The 20376-nt window shown below is 40.6% G+C and overlaps 1 protein-coding gene across 2 annotated transcripts in view; it reads left to right on the top strand.

Annotated features, from left to right (window-relative positions):
- The window catches only part of RAB3GAP2 (RAB3 GTPase activating non-catalytic protein subunit 2), an 84709-nt gene that overhangs the window by 27621 nt on the left and 36712 nt on the right, over nucleotides 1-20376 (top strand). For both annotated transcript variants that reach the window (XM_034764615.1, XM_034764614.1), the window contains exons 4-14: nucleotides 1688-1769; nucleotides 9829-9876; nucleotides 10021-10096; nucleotides 10249-10350; nucleotides 11730-11829; nucleotides 13897-13995; nucleotides 14913-15061; nucleotides 16338-16417; nucleotides 16521-16610; nucleotides 17541-17680; nucleotides 20125-20341. In XM_034764615.1, the coding sequence (XP_034620506.1) occupies nucleotides 1688-1769; nucleotides 9829-9876; nucleotides 10021-10096; nucleotides 10249-10350; nucleotides 11730-11829; nucleotides 13897-13995; nucleotides 14913-15061; nucleotides 16338-16417; nucleotides 16521-16610; nucleotides 17541-17680; nucleotides 20125-20341 (1183 nt within the window). The remainder of the gene's footprint in view (nucleotides 1-1687; nucleotides 1770-9828; nucleotides 9877-10020; nucleotides 10097-10248; nucleotides 10351-11729; nucleotides 11830-13896; nucleotides 13996-14912; nucleotides 15062-16337; nucleotides 16418-16520; nucleotides 16611-17540; nucleotides 17681-20124; nucleotides 20342-20376) is intronic.

Here is a 20376-nt window from a genome sequence, read left to right as displayed (position 1 = left end):
GCGGCCGGAGGCTCTGCTCCTCCCCTGACTCTTCGGCTCTGTTTAAGAGCCGAGCTGCCCCAGTGCTACCGGCTTTGGGCAGCCCCCATGCCTCCGGACCCTGTGCCACCGGAGCCCGGGAGGGGAAGTACCCGGCCGGCGGCTGGGGTCCGGAGGCAAGGGGGCTGCCTGAAGCCCATAGTGCTCGGGCAGCTCGGCTCTTAAACAGAGCCAAAGAGTCAGGGGAGGAGCAGAGCCGCCATTTTCCCGGACATGTTCGGCTTTTTGGCAATTCACCCCGGACGGGGGTTTGAGTGCTGAAAAGCCGGACATGTCCGGGAAAAAGAGGACGTATGGTAACCCTAAACTAGGCACAAGCAGATATGGCAAATCTGAAGTTTCAGCCTTCTTAGGTCCTTTGTTTTTTGTAGGTCTGAGTCATTTTAACAGGCATAATTTGATAATATATATACCATAACTAGCTTGTTATCTCTAGTTTTGCTTGCAGATTTACAATTAATTATGCTTTCTGGACAAAATCTCTGGGCTGTATTAATTTTGTTAAATTTGTTTTTTATGTTAGTGTTAATTTTTATATTTTCTTGTGTTAAAGCTTTATCTCTGAGAAAAATTAAGCTAAACTGACTTGAATACTTGGTGTTGTTTTAAAGACTTTTTGCTTTGACTAAAAAACTATATCCATGCAGCAGAATGTGTATCGTTGTCAGTATGTTGGGATAATAACTTGTAACTAAATGCTGCAGAAACTGAGATTTCTGAAACTGGAATGATTGCATTTTCTTAAAGTCATCAGTCCATATTCGTTGTTCCCTGCAGAATCATGCATGTCAAAAACTGATTAGCTACTAATTTCACATAGTTAATGGGAAGGACAGAAATGCACAATGCCTGTAAGAACACCTTCCAGCTAATTGAAGTTTAACAGAGCTCCTACTGGTTCATACATAAGGAAGTTATCCTTTAGCTCACCTGGTGGATAGATAGCAGCTGCCTCTGAACCATTGGGTGGTAATTGTTCTAGTTTGTCAGTTTTTAGGTGGCATATAAATAGCACATGATGTACTGTATTGTATCAAATGCTGTGATTTTTTACTCCCGGCTAACTATTTGGAAAACATTTCTACTTGTAAAAACAATCTAATGTTAGAAAATAATGAAGTCTTTCGTGATTTCCACTGTTACTATGAAGTGACTAAAGGAATTATGAAAATCAAATGTTTAGAACTAGTGTAGATTTGTCCACTTTGCTCTGTGTTTACTCAGACTCTGGGGTTTTAATTTCATGGTGGATAACCATACCAGGTAATAGTATTTTGTACTTTCATTGCACCTTTCATCTGAGGAGCTCACTGTTTGAAGTAAGCCTTATAGCGCCAGTGAAATAGGTTGATGTTTTCATTTTTTAAAATATAAATTAGTCAGTTGAGGAGCATGGAGAGCGGTTACATGATGTGCACAAGGTCTCACTAAGTGGCAGAAGTGAGAAAAGAATCCATGAGTTGTGTTTCCCAGTCCCCTCCTCAGATCAGTAAAACATACTTCCTTCCTATGGTGAGAGTTTTTTTTAAACTGGTTACTGACCTAGATGTGTTATATTGAGGAATATTAGGAATAGAACTATATTACTTTTGCAAAATAACCTTTTAATATCTTATTCTTTATGGACAACGCCTTTTTTTAATGTCAGCAAAATGGAAATATAGCGACAAGGGAAAGGAGGAAATGCAATATGCTGTTGGTTGGAGTGGCTCTCTGAATGTTGAAGAAGGGTAGGTATGGAATTCTTAGTTTATCTGATTAAATGTAACTTTTTAAACTATTACTAATTAGTAGTCTGCTCTTCTTATCTTAAATGTACTTTGCGAATAGTTTGGAGAAAGGAAACTGACTAAATGATTTTAATTGCTGTTGATTGTTTATACATTCCAACTTTAAGAATTCTGGGCTGGAGTAAGTTACATGGCTAAAAATAGTGCCCGAATGCAAAGCCACTACTTGTTATTGGGAGTGAGATTCCTGGGTGTGATTATACGCAAATTAGTGGGTGTACATATAATTATAATAAAAATAATTGTTCACAGATCTGGACTGTTACGAAACCGTTGTAATTCCTTAACCTAGCAAGACAATAAAACTGAACATCTACTGAGTAGAATTGAATTTTTCTTTGGGGTGTGGGAGAAACTTTTTTATCCTGATGTGTTGGGGCTGCAGACCTAAGTAGTCTGTAAGGATCCCCTCCCCATATTCATACCATCACATCAATACTTAAAATACTCCAAGTTACAGGCATAGAGCATCACTCATATGATGCAAAGCCCTTCTTCCCCCAAGATTCTGTGGACATGTTGCGTTTGTTTCCCTCCAAATTCTGATCTCGCAGGTCCATGGTAAGTGGCTTGAGTGCCTAAGCTACTTTTGAAAATGAGATTTGGGCTCCTAAGTGATTTTGGTGCCTTTGAAAATTTTACTTCAAGCCTAGCTTTTGGCTTTGGCTTCCATATATATCTTGGCTTTGGTTTCAATTAGTCATCCTAACCAAACTAGCCCCAGAGAATACAGAATTTCTTCATGCTTTTTCTTCTGCTGCCAAGAAATATTTCAGTTTCCCCCTTTCCTAACATAGCTCAGGTATTTTAGTAAACCATCTTAGGTTTACCTTCTTGAGTTGCTATTTCCCCCACAATGCTCTTTCTAGGGACTAGTCTACACTACCCACCTGGATTGGTGGGTAGAAATCGATCTCTCAGGGATCGATTTATCGTGTCTCATCTAGACGGATAAATCGATTCCTGAATCGACACGCGTACTCCCACCTCATCAGGAGGAGTAAGCGCCGTCGACGGGGGAGCCGCGGCGGTTGATTTGCCACCGTCCTCACAGCGGGGTAAGTCGAATAGGATATGTCGAATTCAGCTACGCTATTCGTGTAGCTGAATTTGAGTATCTTAAATCGATTTCCCCCCACACCTAGACCTAGCCTAACTCCTGCAGCTGTGTGTCACAGTAAAGCCTGGTCTACACTGGGGGAGGGAGGGGAATCAATCCAAGATACACAACTTCAGCTACGAGAATAGCTGAAGTCGACGTATCTTAGATTGACTTAGAATTACTTACTTTGCGTCCTTGCGGCGTGGGATCGATGGCCGCAGCTCCTGTCGACTTTGCTTCCGCCTCTCGCCAAGCTGGAGTTCAGCAGTCGACGGGAGAGCGATCGGGATCGATTTATCGGGTCTACGCTACATGTGATAAATAGATCCCCAATAGATTGATCGCTACCCGCCGATCCGGCAGGTAGTGTAGACGTACCCTAAGAGTATGTGCTGTAATGTGGTTAAACAGGGAGCTGGAGATGTTGATTTTTATCAACGCATGTGAAATTTTGGGTAGGAGGCATGAAACTTGTTTAAAAACTCGCTACTCCCATATATCTGAGCTGAGTTATCTTTGATAAACACCACAATATGCATCTGGCTTTTCTTTGTTTCCTTCTCACTATTCAAATAACATGGCCTGTTTCACAGAGGCTATTCCTTTTTACATTAGTAGAATCCCTTTCAGTATGTTAGAGTCCCTGGAGGGAGGTATTTTAGAAGAGGTGTGATCACTACCTTTATTGCTGCAGTTAAGGGTTTGCAGGTGTTTCAAATAGGAGGGACTTCAAATTCTATAGCAGTGTAACCTAGCTCTCTTATTGTAGCTACACATAGTGCTTAAAGACTGACATACCCCAATATTTTCCTCAACTGGCAATACTCTCTGGTCACTAAGCTTTGCTTTTATATATGTGGTTTCACTCAATTCCTTAATCTTATAAGATCTAATTAATTTACAACTAATGTCAAACTTGTATTTAGAATATCTTCAGCTTTTTTTAATTGACAGTATTAGTCACTTTCTTGTTCTTATGGGAATAGAGCTGACGTGTTATGCCTGCAGAAACTGTTGTTTCAGATGGAATTTACACTTCGAATGTCATTGGAAATGTCACCTGGGGCTGATATGCTATCTGTTTCATAGAACCTTTTTTCATAGATTCAGGGACTGGAAGGGACCTCGAGAGGTCATCGAGTCCAGTCCCCTGCCCTCATGGCAGGACCAAATACTGTTTAGACCATCCTTTATGGACATTTATCTAACCTACTCTTAAATATCTCCAGAGATGGAGATTCCACAACCTCCCTAGGCAATTTATTCCAGTGTTTAACCACCCTGATAGTTAGGAACTTTTTCCTAATGTCCAACCTAAACCTCCCTTGCTGCAGTTTAAGCCCATTGCTTCTTGTTCTATCCTTAGAGGCTAAGGTGAACAAGTTTTCTCCCTCCTCCTTATGACACCCTTTTAGATTCCTGAAAACTGCTATCATGTCCCCTCTGTCTTCTCTTTTCCAAACTAAACAAACCCAATTCTTTCAGCCTTCCTTCATAGATCATGTTCTCAAGACCTTTAATCATGCTTGTTGCTCTTCTCTGGACCCTCTCCAATTTCTCCACATCTTTCTTGACATGCGCTGCCCAGAACTGGACACAATACTCCAGCTGAGGCCTAACCAGAGCAGAGTAGAGCGGAAGAATGACTTCTCGTGTCTTGCTCACAACACACCTGTTAATACATCCCAGAATCACGTTTGCTTTTTTTGCAATAGCATCACACTGTTGACTCATATTTAGCTTGTGGTCCACTATTACCCCTAGATTCTTTTCTGCCGTACTCCTTCCTAGACAGTCTCTTCCCATTCTGTATGTGTGAAACTGATTTTTTCCTACCTAAGTGGAGCACTTTGCATTTGTCTTTGTTAAACTTCATCCTGTTTACCTCAGACCATTTCTCCAATTTGTCCAGATCATTTTGAATTATGACCCTGTCCTCCAAAGCAGTTGCAGTCCCTCCCAGTTTGGTATCATCCGCAAACTTAATAAGCATACTTTCTATGCCACTATCTAAGTCATTAATGAAGATATTGAACAGAGCCAGTCCCAAAACAGACCTCTGCGGAACCCCACTTGTTATGCCTTTCCAACAGGATTGGGAACCATTAACAACAACTCTCTGAGTACGGTTATCCAACCAGTTATGCACCCACCTTATAGTAGCCCCATCTAAATTGAATTTGCTTAGTTTGTCGATAAGAATATCATGCGAGACCATGTCAAATGCCTTTACTAAAGTCTAAGTATACCACATCCACAGCTTCTCCCTTATCCACAAGGCTCGTTATCCTATCAAAGAAAGCTATCAGATTGGTTTGACACAATTTGTTCTTTACAAATCCATGCTGGCTATTCCCTATCACCTTACCACCTTCCAAGTGTTTGCAGATGATTTCCTTAATTACTTGCTCCGTTATCTTCCCTGGCAGAAGTTAAACTAGCTGGTCTGTAGTTTCCTGGGTTGTTTTTATTTCCCTTTTTATAGATGGGCACTATATTTGCCCTTTTCCGGTCTTCTGGAATCTCTCCCGTCTCCCATGATTTTCCAAAGCTAATAGCTAGAGGCTCAGATACCTCCTCTATTAGCTCCTTGAGTATTCTAGGATACATTTCATCAGGCCCTGGCATCTAACTTTTCTAAGTGATTTTTAACTTGTTCTTTTTTTATTTTATCTGCTAAACCTACCCCCTTCCCATTAGCATTCACTATGTTAGGCATTCCTTCAGACTTCTCAGTGAAGACCGAAACAAAGAAGTCATTAAGCATCTCTGCCATTTCCAAGTTTCCTGTTACTGTTTCTCCCTCTTCACTGAGCAGTGGGCCTACCCTGTCTTTGGTCTTCCTCTTGCTTCTAATGTATTGATAAAAAGTCTTCTTGTTTCCCTTTATTCCCGTAGCTAGTTTGAGCTCATTTTGTGCCTTAGCCTTTCTAATCTTGCTGCTGCATTCCTGTGTTGTTTGCCTATATTCATCCTTTGTAATCCGTCCTAGTTTCCATTTTTTATATGACTCCTTTTTATTTTTTAGATCATGCAAGATCTCGTGGTTAAGCCAAGGCGGTCTTTTGCCACATTTTCTCTCTTTCCTAACCAGCGGAATAGCTTGCTTTTGGACCCTTAATAGTGTCCCTTTGAAAAACTGCCAACTCTCCTCAGTTGTTTTTCCCCTCAGTCTCGATTCCCATGGGACATTACCTATCTGCTCTCTGAGCTTACCAAAATCCACCTTCCTGAAATCCATTGTCTCTATTTTGCTATTCTCCCTTCTACCCTTCCTTAGAATTGTAAACTCTATGATTTCATGATCACTTTCACCCAAGCTGCCTTCTACTTTCAAATTCTCAACGAGTTCCTCCCTATTTGTTAAAATCAAGTCTAGAACAGCTTCCCCCCAGTAGCTTTTTCAACCTTCTGAAATAAAATGTTTGTCCTTCCTGAGCAACCTGTACCCCTCCACACCAACATTCCAATCATGTGTATTATCCCACCAAGTTTCAGTGATGCCAACAATGTCATGGTTGTGTTTATTTATTAGCACTTCCAGTTCTTTCTGCTTATTACCCATACTTCTCGCATTTGTATGTAGGCATCTAAGATACTGGTTTGATCGTGCCTCCCAGTTTTGTCCTGACCCTCCTTTCTCTCTGCCAATATAGCCCACACTCCCTCTTGTTTCTGACCCATCTCCCAGGTCTCCATGTTCCCCACTTACCTATGGGCTTTGCTCACCTGTCCCTGTCGAACCTAGTTTAAAGCCCTCCTCACTAGGTTAGCCAGTCTGTGTCCAAATAAGGCCTTTCCCCTCCTCGAAAGGTGAATGCCATCTCTGCCTAGCAGTCCTTCCTTGAATAGCATCCCGTGGTCGAGGAAGCCAAAGCCCTCCTGGCGACACCATCTTTGCAGCCAGGCATTCACCTCCATGATGCATCTGTCTCTGCCCGGGCCCCTACCTTTGTCAGGAAGAATTGAAGAGAATACCAACTGCGCTCCAAACTCCTTCACCCGTATTCCCAGAGCCCTGTAGTCACTCTTGATCCTCTCAGTGTCACACCTCGCAGTATCATTTGTGCCCACATGGATGAGTAGCATGGGGTAGTAGTCAGAGGGCTTGATAATCCTCGACAATGCCTCCATAACATTTCGGATATGGGCTCCTGGCAGGCAGCATACCTCCCGAGATGAAATGTCAGGGCGACAGATGGGCGCCTCTGTCCCCCTCAGCGGAGAGTCTCCGACCACCACTACCCTACGTTTCTTATTCGCAGTGGTGGCAGCAGAGCTCCCAGCCTTAGGGGTACGAGGCTTCTCCTCCTTTACTGTAGGGGAATGTTCCTTCTCTCCTATATCAAGAATAACGGTTACCTATTACCACGGCAGGAGGGTTCAGAGCAGGGGTGGAGCACTGCCTGCTGCCAGAAGTAACCAGCTGCCAGTGTCCACCCTGAGCCATCTCCTCCTCCACCAGTGGGGTATCAGCAGTCCTGTGTACTGGGACAGCTACCTCAGCTGTCTCCACATGGACACTGTCCAGGAATTGCTCGTGGATTCGGATGCTCCTCAACCTAGCCACCTCCTCCTGTAGCTCTCCCACCTGCTGCCTGAGAGATTCCACCAGCAGGCACCTTTCACATTGGATGGTCCCCCCAGCCTGGATATCAGTAAGTGGAAATTGCAAGTTAGTCTCTGCAAAACCACACCAGGATCTGGATAGAAGCATCCATGCTCAGGCGCTCTGTCTGGCTACAGGCGCAGGTGGAGTAGACAGAAGCATTGCTGGCACAGGTGTTGCAGGTCTTCCTAACCATCATAAGCCTCCCTCTGTCAAACTCCCTCTCAAACTCCCCTGTCTGCAGCCCCCTGTCCGCTGAAAGGGTTGTTTAAGCAAGAAGTTTTGAATGTAGTTGGTTTATAGGTTTTAAGGGGAATAAACGGAAAAACAGATAGAACCGGCAAGGGACCCCCGCCCCCTTCCTGCTCCCCTTCCAAACTCCCTTACAAAACTCCCTGTTAGCAGCCCCTGTTTGCAAAAGCTTTTCACTTGGACTAAATGTTTCCATAATAAATTTAAAACTTTATCTAATGGTGGAAATAAAATCTATGTCTGTATATTGGAAAATGAGTAACCAAAGTGTGTGTTTCTTGCCATCTATTTGTCTCAAGGAAACCTTGACTGTTGTCTGCTTTCCCTTGCCCAAACTGTGTGTGCATGTCTTGGAAAACTCTCTTCTATTTGTGGTGCTCATTATTCTTGTACAGTAAATGCTTGCTAATTAAACTGACTGGGGAGACCCATTGCAGCCTAAGGAATTTTTGCAAGTTACTAAATTAACAAACACAATGAAAATGGAGAGTTCTGCATCAGAGTGTACTTTCTTAATTTTGTTTTTGACAACAGTAGTTTAGTTTTAATAATTTGATTCTACTTAGTATATTACCAAAATTATCCTAGTAATTTTGCAAACATAATGAAGTTTTTGCCTCTCTAGAGCACTGTACTGTTAAATCTTTGCTAAGGAGTCAGGTGAAACCCAATGGCTCTTTGTTAGACGGATCAGGGCTATGATGATCAAGTTGAAAATTAGCAAGGTTCTCCTGTATTTACCTTTCATTTAACCCCTACCAACTTTAGCAGCAGAGATCCTATATGTTTTTATAATTGTATATTTCTCTTGAACATTTTTTTACTTATTACATCATTATTCTTTATAGAGCATTTCATTGTTTCTTTAAAATGGGAAATGTGGTATATGAGCACAGCAACTTGCTATTTTATTCTGCACTATTTTTTTCTGATAAAGTCAAATTACTTTTCAAAACCTGTTTTGTATATCCTCAATCTGCTTTTCTCAAAAGTCCGTTTATTCTTCTTCAGAACCCTTGTCATAGCACTCACAATCATTTTAGATACAGTCATGTAATTTATGGATCCTAAATCCAGATTAGCTCCCGATACTGTTGCTTACTATGAAAACTATATAAAACAGTTCTGTGCCACTTCCTCAACTGTTACAGTTAAGATCCTAGCTCTCATTTGACTCTAAAATCTTTATGATCCTTAACCTGTTTTTAGTGGTCAGTTGAAAACTAAAGATAACATGTCCTTGCCTTCAATTTTCAGTCAACAGCATCCGATTTCTCATTTGTTGTTCATGCTTATTTGAGCACTCGTAGATGGATTTCCTGCATTCTGCATTTAATGGTCTGGTCTACTTTTTCTGTAGTGTACGTCATTGTTACCTTGACTGCAAAGTGACTCATTAGTCTTTGCCTTTTAGTAGTGATGTACAGAAAGCTTTTACAGAATTAGTTTATAGCCTTTTTTTTATTTTCCTTCAAATTTCAAACCTTTTGCTTTTTTTTACTATGGCTCTCGTCTATCATAAAATTTTCAAACTTCTGAAACAGTTTCTGTTGATGTTTCTGTTTCTGTAGCATTCTACATTTCTAATATGTTTTTTCATGCATTGTTGTTCTATCTGCAACAATAGTATGTTAATCTTAAAAATCTTCCTGTGGACTGCTATATAGCATAAATAATACATAATTTTGAAAAAAACAGAAATTAGGATTTTTTTCTTCAGGATCTTTGAATAGAAAATACAGTATATATGATTTATAAAAAGCCCCAGCAACACATTCGCACACTCTCTCTCTCTCTCTTTTAACCCACAACATAATATATATTTTTACAAATATGGTTGTATTAGTATTTTGCATAATATTTTACCTCATTATGTAATAAGTTTTGAATCTTAATAAATTTAAAAATATATATTAAAATTATTAAAATATTTTAATAAGACTGGCAAGATCTGCTGGGTCATATAGAACTATAGCAGTATGTAATTTTAAATTGTTTGGCATGAGATGCTTCATATTTTTATTTTCTTTTTCCAGTGAATGTGTAAGTAGTGCATTGTGCATTCCACTGGCAAGCCAAAAGAGGTAAGAATAGACTCGTTAACAAATAAAGCTGCTTTCAGATAAATGCATGCTAATCCTTTTAAAGTCAATGGAATTTGAATGTGTATATTTGAGAGGAAAATCAGTTTTTTCACTTTAATTTGTTTTATTTTTTTTATGGGACAGAAGCTCTACAGGCCGTCCTGACTGGACCTGCATCGTGGTAGGTTTTACCTCTGGCTACGTCCGTTTCTACACTGAGGTGAGTCTTCTTTCAGCACCGTTCAGCTGCAAAGTAGTGATATATTGCTGTAACTTGTAAACTTTTATTTCTGTAGACTATACTGTAAGCCTTTCCTAAGCAAAGGTGAATTAGTGAATAAATATTCATGTTAATTATTCTTTCTTTCTTAGACTGGAGTCCTACTTCTTGCACAGCTCTTAAATGAAGATCCTGTCCTACAGCTTAAATGCAGAACCTATGAGGTTCCACGGCATCCTGGAGTCACAGAACAGGTGGTGTAGCAGGCTATTTCAAAAGTAAAATTGTATTGTTTCAGGTTGTGGCATGTTTCCTACATGAATCCACTCGTGTGTTGTTAGCAGTTTTTGATAGGTCGAAGATTGACCTGAGCAAGAGATTAGGGATAAGTCATTCTAGAAGAATCCTCAAACCAGCTAAATCATAAAGACATAGAAAGGAAAGCAGCATTTCTTTCCACTTATTTTTGAGGAGTATATTTAGCCCCAAAGCTAATTGATTAATATCATTATAGTTGGTATGGCAACACCCATTTTTTCATGGTGTGTGTGTGTGTGTGTGTGTGTGTGTGTGTGTGTGTGTTCCTACTGTATTTTCCACTGCATGCATCCGATGAAGTGAGTTTTAGCCCACAAAAGCTTATGGCCAAATAAATTTGTTAGTCTCTAACGTGCCATAAGTACTCCTCATTCTTTTTATTGAATTACTATATCATTCATGTAAAAGAAGGCTTCGTTTGTTGTTTGGGTTTTCCTTTTATGTGTGCAAAATATAGTAGTAGTATGCTTGTGGATTTTCAAGGGGAATATGCAGCTTGGCAGGTTCCAAGAATTGCACAATGCTCTAGCAGATGACTTAATATTCTTTTATCTCTCAGTAAGATTACTCTGGAGACAGCTGAAAGGTTAAAAAAAAAAAAAATACCTCCAAGGAAAAAAGACTATTTTGAAGGTAGTCATAGGAATCTGCATTTCATTATGCCATTTCCTGTACAGGGACTCTTGTAGAATATTGTTCAACTTTGTGGAAGAGCCCACCATTCTGCACTTTTTGCTGAATTAGAGTTCAGCATGCAAAAAACTAGGAAGTATTAGAAAGTTTATCTTTATACAAGTGTTCATCTATGATGACAGTATAGCATGACGTGGACCCAATTTTGAATGATGGAGGTTTTAACAAGACATCTAAATCTTGCAGATGGATATTTGGGTGTATAAAAAGGCTTAAGTGCCAATTTAGACCCTAATCCAGATACAGATATTTGCACCCTAGATAAACCCATACCAAGGCAACCTTTACAAATTGCAACAACTTGTACGTTCTTTCCTTAAACCGTTAAAATATAAATAGATGAGACACATGAAGGTCCATGAAAGCAGACAAGATGTAGACAGTAAATACAGAACTGAGTCTGTATTTGAATAACAGTTAATGGTATGCTGAAATGTCGGATAGTTCTTTAAAATTCTTCTCTTTGTCTCTGCATGATATTCCATTGTGTGGAGTCTGTTAGAAATTAACTGTTCAGACAAAACATTTGTTACCTTGCATTATTTACAAAGCTTTCCTTCAGAGAGCAGAAGAACTAAGTTGATGTGATGATGGTGAAAGTGATTTGTCTCCTTTAATAAAGAATGAAGAACTGAGTATCCTGTATCCAGCAGCAGTTGTGACTATTGATGGTTTCAGCCTCTTTCAGTCCCTTCGTGCTTGTCGTAATCAGGTAGCAAGAGGTACGTCTCTGAGAGAAGCTGTCTATTGCTGTGACTACAGTAGTACTTGTACAGGCAGTCCTTGACTTTACGACGAACGGCACTTACGACGTTTCTGAATTGACATCCTAATTCGATTTATGACAATTGGTTTCGACTTTACGTTGCTCTGTCCCGCGATGGAGTGGATTGCGGTTCCGAGTTATGACGTTTCGCCTTATGACGCAATTTTCGGGAACCAATTGTGTCGTAAGTCCAAAGACTGTCTATACTTACAGAAGTCTGTCTGTTATATTGTATGTTAATACAAAATCATTTAAAATTCATGTTAATTGTATCAGACTGCAGTAGAAGCCAATATGGTTTGTCAGTTTTATATAGCTTATAGTTATGTGAAGGAAAATATTTTTGAGAAATACACTTCCTCAGAACACAGCTGTTGACTGGAGAAGATTTGACTTGCTAGTACACAGCCATCTTAGATGCGCCTTATCAATGTCTAGAGGGGTCAGCACAGTGATCACTTAGTGATTTTTGTTTTAGTTGAGTATTTTTCCTTTTAGGAAAGGTTTTGAGAAGTGCTGACGTCATAACAGTGATTCTGCTGTGGGCAGATGCTCTTCATATTTTAATGGTTGAAATGGTTTCATATCCCTTTAAGATATGAAAAACCCTGAAGGCTGTTTTAGCTCTTTCTGTGAAGGAAAAATGCTTACTCCTTTCAAACTTTTTGACAGCGTGCCCTGCTGCTTACCTTGATTTCTTTTATTATTAATTCTTGGGATGCTGGCTAATCCAAGTGTGCTGCACCTTGGGAACTGGTCAGTTTCCTGGGGTTAAGGGAGAACCATCAAATAATGGAGTGCTGTGTGGAGGAAGGGTTTCTCACTGCTGGTTCCTGATTTTGCCTCTTACTGTGCTCCAATTCTCTGTTGCCTGTTCTCAATCTCTGCCTTCCACCAGGAACCAGTGACAGGGAATGGGCACATTACTAGGCTAGGAGTAGAGAGGAACCATAATGGAGCTGCCAGCAGGAATTGTGGGGCCAACAGCGCTGTTAGGTTAAGGCTGGCACTGTGCTGGGGGGGGGGAGGGGGGCTGGTTCCTCTGGGGCTCAGGAGAGGAGAGTATTTCCATGCAGGGCAAGGAAGAGTGAAGGCTCCCATCCCCTCAGCTAAGAACCAAGAGAGTCATTGAACAAGGTCAGGTGCCAATTCAGGCCCTAATGGCCCCACAGATACCCCTTGAGACCTTTGTGCAGAACTACACTGAGGACTAGTTTTCCTTTTTATACTGTGTCCCACCAGCCAAGGCAGAGACCCTAATTCTAGCTATAGCCACTCCCTACCACCAAAGCATAGCCTTTCTGTTACTGTCTGAGAAATTATCACTGTTCACAAATGAGAGCAATTAGATCTAGCCACACTTTAATGCTTGCAATAAAAGCACTCCAGTATCTTTCACATGCTAATCCCTTGCATATGCATTGTCCTGAATTTGCAGACAGGTTGAGATGAGAACATTGCTAACAACTCAAGTATAACTAAAGCATACTGTCGCATATCCTGTGAATGTGGATCTTTGTAGAATCTGCTTACTTATGTTTTGCACAAGACTGTCTCCCGTAATGACACTCACTACCAGGAGAAGGACCAATATTGTTCTGGAACATTTATTAAACCATAAATAACTGATAAGATAAATTATCTCCATTAATTTATTTTGGTCTTTACAAATATAGCTGGATGTTGTGAACGAAATTTTGTCCAGCTAAATTTTATTAAGTGTCTTAATTTCAGCAAAATGGAAAAAATGTTCATATTCTAATTTTGCGCAGCATGTCCTTAAATGTATTGTACAAAAAAGTCTGACAATGCTTCTGTGAACACCTGTAGGTAAAGTTATTGTATGTAATGTCTTATTAATCACAATACTAAATGCTTTTCCACTGGCATTTCCCTTAGTGTTCACTCTGTTACTGACCATATAAAGCATTATAGCATGAGCTGACATGACAAAATATTTGTTTAAGAAATCTAATGAACTAATAGCTTTTTACTTAAGTCTAAATTTTTATAACATTGGCAGCTGCAGCATCTGGCAATGAGAACATACAACCCCCACCGTTAGCCTATAAGAAGTGGGGTTTGCAGGATGTGGACTCCATAGTTGACCATGCCAGTGTGGGTAAGTATTACCATTTATCTTCAAACATTCAACTGGATGAAATGTCTTTTGTCAGTGCTGTAAGACTAAAGGATTACTATGCATGTTGGAATATTGATCTATGGTAACATTTGGATGGAAACGCATAGAGCTTAGCTGAAGAAGGTTAAAGGATGAGCTTAAGAGCATCAGAAGGCTTTGATTCTCCCATTAGAAGGGATGAGGAAATAGTGGCTGTGTATGGTCTCTGTTCTTCCTCTCTCTTTTGGAAGGGGGCAGCCTAATACTGAGTTTGAGTGAGACTGGGTCAGACTCAGTGTCCTCCTATGTGGTGGATTAAAGGACTGTCTGGCAGGAAGGATAAAGACCAGTGCAGACCTTGCCTGCAGCAGAGGGAGCAGGACACTTAAAGGTTCAGATGACTTATTTCCAGAGGTGACATAGCAGGCCTATATTCTCTTTCCACACTATGACTCTGGGGATATGAGGATGTTTGCTTGTCTCCAGGCCTCCATCACAGACAGGCAGATAGTTGAGGGAGACGGACCAGGCCCCCTCTGCTTGCCTTTGGAGAGAGGAAGGAGAGAGGTGGGCTCTCAAAAAATAAAAATGGAAATCTTTAAAATTAAAACAAATCGCAAGTAGGTTTTTTTTGTTGCATCTACTGGGTTTGTTTGAAATAAAAATGGTCAGTTGATTTCAAATCTTGGTATGTGGCTTCCTTACTAAAATGTATAATCAGTTTTAGATATCCAATAATACAGCTATATATGGTGTGTAAGAACCAGATGTGAATGAAGTCGGAGTTCGTATTTTTCTAGAGTTATGACTGTTCAGCCAAGGATGCATGAGTAGACTTAGAATTCAAGAGCCTGAAATACCTATTTATATTGAGTTTACATGACTTTTAAGTATTAATTTTTTTTTTTCTGTATTAGGTCTCATGACTCTGTCTCCTTTTGATCAAATGAAGACTGCCTCCAATATAGGTGGTTATAATGCAGCCATAAAGAATAGTCCACCTACTATGTCTCAGTACATTACTGTAGGCTCCAATCCTTTCACTGGTTTCTTTTATGCCCTGGAGGTATGTATGTATTATGAAATGGGCATGATAAAAGAATCCATTTGTCCCAAGTGGCAGATGAGAGAATTAATATCCTTTTCTTTTTCATATTTTTTTTTAAAAAGTCTATTTTTGAAGAATACTTCATTTACCCCAGTTTGTGCAGGTTTTTTTCCTTCAGTCTTCAGAATTTACCTATAATTGGGAAAAATCCCTTTGGGTTGGAATGGTTTCTTTGTGAAATGTGCTCCAGATTCCTGCCATCCAAGACCTCTAACTTTTAAAAAATCTTAAATAAAAAAATAAATAAATTTAATATAGAAACGTTTTTTTTAATATTAATTTTGTTAGTTGAGACTGTCTTCCACTAACTACTCTTTCATGGTTAATGAAATAAACTTAAAAATAAGTTTTAGATCACATGTCATAATCCAATTTTCAAATTCTTTTGGATTCTGGAGGTACTTGGCCTTTTACCCTGTTATATCGAGGCACTGGGAGTGTTCTGTAGCCTGATTTCCTCTTGCCCCAGTTTGGTTTTTTACTTTATTTGTAGCCATTGTAGTAGAGAATTAAAATTATTTTGCTTACCATGACCCTTTCACAAAATATTTATGTACTCTTTATGTATTGGTAAAAAAGCGTGGCTATATTTATGTTCCTGTTTATCTTCTGTGTATTTGAACCATACAAGACAGAGTGTAATCTCATTATCTAGATCAACAAGGTAACAAAACCAAAGCAATATCAGAATGTTGTGCAGCTAAGTTTTTGAAAAACATTTGTGAGAAAATGTACTTATTTTGGTGTCAATAAGGAACCCAACACCATAGAACCAGCTTACTCTCCATGAAGCATCATAGACTGTAGTTTTTAACCTTTACTGTAGCACCATATAGTACTAGGTGACCAGAGATTCTCAGTGGGCCTCTGAAACAGCAAGTTGGGACTTGGAGGTGTGGAATGACATCCTTTTAGGGACATTGAATTGAGATCTTGCTGAACCTCTAGCGCCTTTCCTAATACCGAGCCTATCAGGCCTACATAGCTGAGATCATCTGTAGTTTTTTTACCTGACTGAGAAACTATCACATACTTGTATTGAAAATTAATGTGGATGATGTCAAATTTGGCAACATCTCTTTCAAGACTTTGGCTGCAGTGCATTTTTTTTTTCATTGCTGGAGTTAGTCAGTGTTTAGTGTGTTTCAGCACTTGAGCTCTCATTATGTAGTGATAAGAGACATTAAGGAATTATCTTATTGCCTTTTAAGAATGCTTTTGTTTTTTCCTTCAGGGTAGCACGCAGCCATTGTTATCTCACGTTGCATTAGCAGTCGCTAGTAAACTGACTTCAGCATTCTTTAATGCTGCCAGGTAATGAAATGCAAAATAAAGTGTGGTTTTGATTTAGTTTTAACTTGCGTATCTTAAGTTGTGCAGTCATTGGCATTCTGCTGATCACTTTTTCTGTTGCAAGTGGCTGGCTTGGTTGGAAGAGTAAACATGAAGAAGAGGCTGTCCAAAAGCAGAAACCAAAAGTTGAACCTGCTACCCCTTTAGCTGTGAGGCAAGTTTGACACCTACTCCTTCAATTGCTCCGAAGCTCTGTTCCTTGATTGTCTTGAATAGTTTTTGAAAGTGGTAATCTTGTGCTGGGATTTTTTTTAAATGTGAGTTTGGTTTCAATTGATTTAGTTTATAAATGGAATTAATTTAATGATCTCTACTTAGCTCTCAGCATGCATTTGTTCCCTCCTCCCTCTAAAAAAAAAAAAAAAAAAAAATCCTGCCTAGTTTAGCAGCAGGAGAATCACTTTTGAGTAGGTTAAGTACTGGAACAGGAGGCCTAAAGTTTACAATTCAGGTGACTCAACAGAGCTGTATGAGCAATCTTGTAAATACTTTCATGGTACAAAATGCTCTGCATGCAAGGATGTAAAAGTTCCTTACAATAACTTACAGGCATTATCCTCATTTTACTGTTAGGGAAACTGGAGCACAGAGAGGGTGTGACTTGCCTAGTGGTTCAGAAAAAGACAGCAGCAAATTGAGAAATTAAATCCAATTCTCCTGATTCCTAGCCCCTGCTCTAAACACTAGGGCCATGCTGTGTCTCCAGGTATGCCTGGCTCTGGTCAGCAATAGGAAAGAATCAACAAGATCACCCGTTGCAGAGACTCCTTGCATGCCAAGGCACTAGGGACGTTAAACATACTTAGCCTGCTCTCGGAACTTTTACGGGACCTTTCATGTTTTATCAGTTTATAATATGATTATAGTGAAACTTTCATAAAGTTGCAAGGACTCAAAGTAAATAAAAGCACAAAATTTTGTAATAGCAAAATGCACTTTCTGTTTTTGTTAACAAAAACAAATCACCCACCCTTTCTACATCCTAGAAAAGTGTTTCTCTAATCCTGCAAAAGGTACTGTTCATAATTCTAAAGTAATTAATGTAGTATCTTTTGATATTCGTTAACTGAGTGTTTGATTTCAGGTTTGGACTTCCAGATTCCCGGCGCCATGGTGAAAGCATATGTCTGTCTCCATGTAACTCGTTGGCAGCAGTAACTGATGACTTTGGAAGAGTTCTTTTATTGGATGTTACACGAGGACTTGCCATTCGCATGTGGAAAGGTACATGTTCAATAAAGCAATTAGTTTGCTTGGAAATGGTGTGGCTGTTTATGTTCAATTTGGCTTAGAATTCTGAGTATTTTGGCCTTTATCGTGCACTTATTGTTGTTCTGATCTCTCAAACAGATTTAATATAAATTCAAGGGTGGCAGAGTTATAGAACTGGACCTTAAAATATTATTGGTGGGATTTACAGTAAGGTTTAATCAACAACCTCAGAAACTGAGGTGTATTGCCTGAATTTCCCTTTCTAGACCTTACCACAGCATGCAGCAGCTGATCCAGTCGTTCTCTTGAAGAGTTTTGAGCTCATTCATTCAAGATTTGTGCAGCTCCAGTTTCTTCTTTGCCTCAGTTGAGAGACGAAGCAGCAGCATTTGGTTCCCCTATCTTATGCGCCACAAAAAGGATGAGAAAATCACTAGGAAGGACAGACCATTCCACATGCTTACTGCTTTGTTGGGTCAGCGTCTCTTGCAGGCTATTTCAAGAGAGAGCGATCCGTCTCATCTCTCTGCCCCAGCTGTTCTGTGGGAAAGAGGAGATGCAGATATTGCCATCTCCAAGACTCCAACAGCAATCACAACCAATATTACAACCCCCGGATAGGACTTGTAGAAGAACATTTTTGTACCCTCCCCCACCCAGGGCTGGCTCCAGGCACCAGCTGAGCAAGCTGGTGCTTGGGGCGGCAGCTTGTAGGAGGCAGCATTCCGCCCAATCCTAGGGCAGCACGGCTGCTTTTTTTTTTTTTTGGTTCCGCTCCGGCCGCCCTGTAGGGGGCATCGGCGTGGAGGACGGGAGCGTCCTGCAGCAAGCCTGGCAGGGCAGCCCACGTCCTTCCCTCCCAGCCGACTGGAGCGGTGCGGAGCCCTCCTGGCAGGGGGCATGGCGGGAGGGGCCGTGTGGCAGCGAAGTCCTGGCCGCCCCCTTTCTCTCTCTCCCTCCGCTAGCCGGGGCACATCTGCAGGGTAGGAAGTCCCCCTGCACCCTGGCTGGCTTCGGCCGTGCTGCAGGTTTTTTTTTTTTTTTTTTTGCTTGGGGTGGCCAGAAAGCCAGAGCCGGCCCTGCCCCCACCCCCCTTTTATGCCTGGACCTGATTTCTGTGAAGTTACAAATATCTCTAGCAGCACTCTGTCCTCCCTCTGCCCTCACAGTGTAAACACAGTATTCCATGCATGTCACTTCTCCCTCTCCCATTCAAGGTTACTTTAGCCCAGAGATACTGACTTTCCTAAATCAAGTCTACAGGGAAAGCATAGTGGAGTCTCATTTCTCTCCAGACAGCCATTGTAATTGGCCCAATGCTGTGGAGAGGTCTAAGAAGGGAAACCAAAACAGGAGTCACTCAGGAACGACAGAAATCAAATTTGCAAGCAAACTTTCTCATATTCTTGTTGAGGCACTGAGCACAAGTACGTGCGCTATATTCAGGGAACTCCACTAGAACTCGGGGTGGGTTGGGGTGAAGGAACCTTTATTTCCACATTCCCCCCAGGCTGTTTAGCTTCTCTGTTTCAGCTACTGTAGCATAATGGTTGCAGTCTCCTTGTATCGCCTGTGCATTCCTCTCCCCAGTAGTTGGGGTTTATCTGGTGCTTCTCTATTAGTTCAGATATACACATTCACCGTTTTTCTCTTCTGTGGTACTGATCTTTTCATGTTACCTTTAACACCTTTCCATGATCAAGTTTTTGTTTTTGTTTTGTTTGGTTTTTTACTATCTTTATATTTTTCACTTGAATAAGCATTTACTAAACAAACAGCTTGGTCTGCCAGGTTTCCCAGCATTTACAGCAAGTTGCTTAAACCCGTTTATTAATAAAGGGTGATATGAGCCACACATGCTCGCGCGCGCGCTCTCTCTCTCCCCCTCCCCAAGTCCTTTTAGTTGTAAACTGCTAACTAATGTTTAACAACTGAATGTTTTGCATGCATTTTCTATTGAGACAAGCACATGGTACGGAGATAGTCAACTGAAATCATACTTTGCTTTTCTCTTTGCTTATTCCATGAACGCTTTAGAAAACTCACAATTTAAATTATACTTCAGTTTTAAAACTTGTTTTGAGTGAGGCTTGGGAGGGTTTGTTGATGTCACTTCTGTGTGCTAAATCCCACATACAATCCTGGTGACTTGATCAAGTTCGCGCTGTCCGTGAAGGCACCCCATTTTCTGTGTCAGAAGAGCTTGGTAGGGGGGAGAAAGAGAAATTGGCCCAATCAATGTGTTAGAGAAGTAAATGTGAGTAATGGTATGTAGGCTGGGAAAGGGTGCTTATATTACTGTTAAATAGCATTTAGGTGGTCACAATACACATTTTTGGGAGGGTACAATAGCCTTCCACCCAACACTTATATAAACCCTGTTCCAGGAGCAGGCAATTTTCAATTGTGTGTGTTTGTGTAAACTAGTTGACTAATTCCTGTCCTTTCTTACAAAGGATATCGTGATGCACAAATTGGTTGGATTCAGACTGTAGAAGACCTTCACGAAAGAGAAGCTGAAAAGACGGATTTTTCTCCTTTTGGAAGTACTCGAAGTCCAAGTAGAGTGGCTCAATTTCTTGTGATCTATGCTCCAAGAAGAGGAATCCTGGAAGTGTGGAGCACTCAGCAAGGACCCCGGGTTGGTGCCTTCAATGTAGGGAAACACTGTAGGTAAGAAATGCTTAGCATCTTGACATGTTGACAAG

Source organism: Trachemys scripta, chromosome 3, assembly GCF_013100865.1.
Source record: "Trachemys scripta elegans isolate TJP31775 chromosome 3, CAS_Tse_1.0, whole genome shotgun sequence".
NCBI classification, from domain to species: domain Eukaryota; kingdom Metazoa; phylum Chordata; order Testudines; family Emydidae; genus Trachemys; species Trachemys scripta.
Note: the sequence above shows the minus strand (reverse complement) of the source record. Positions and strands in the feature narration are given on the sequence as shown.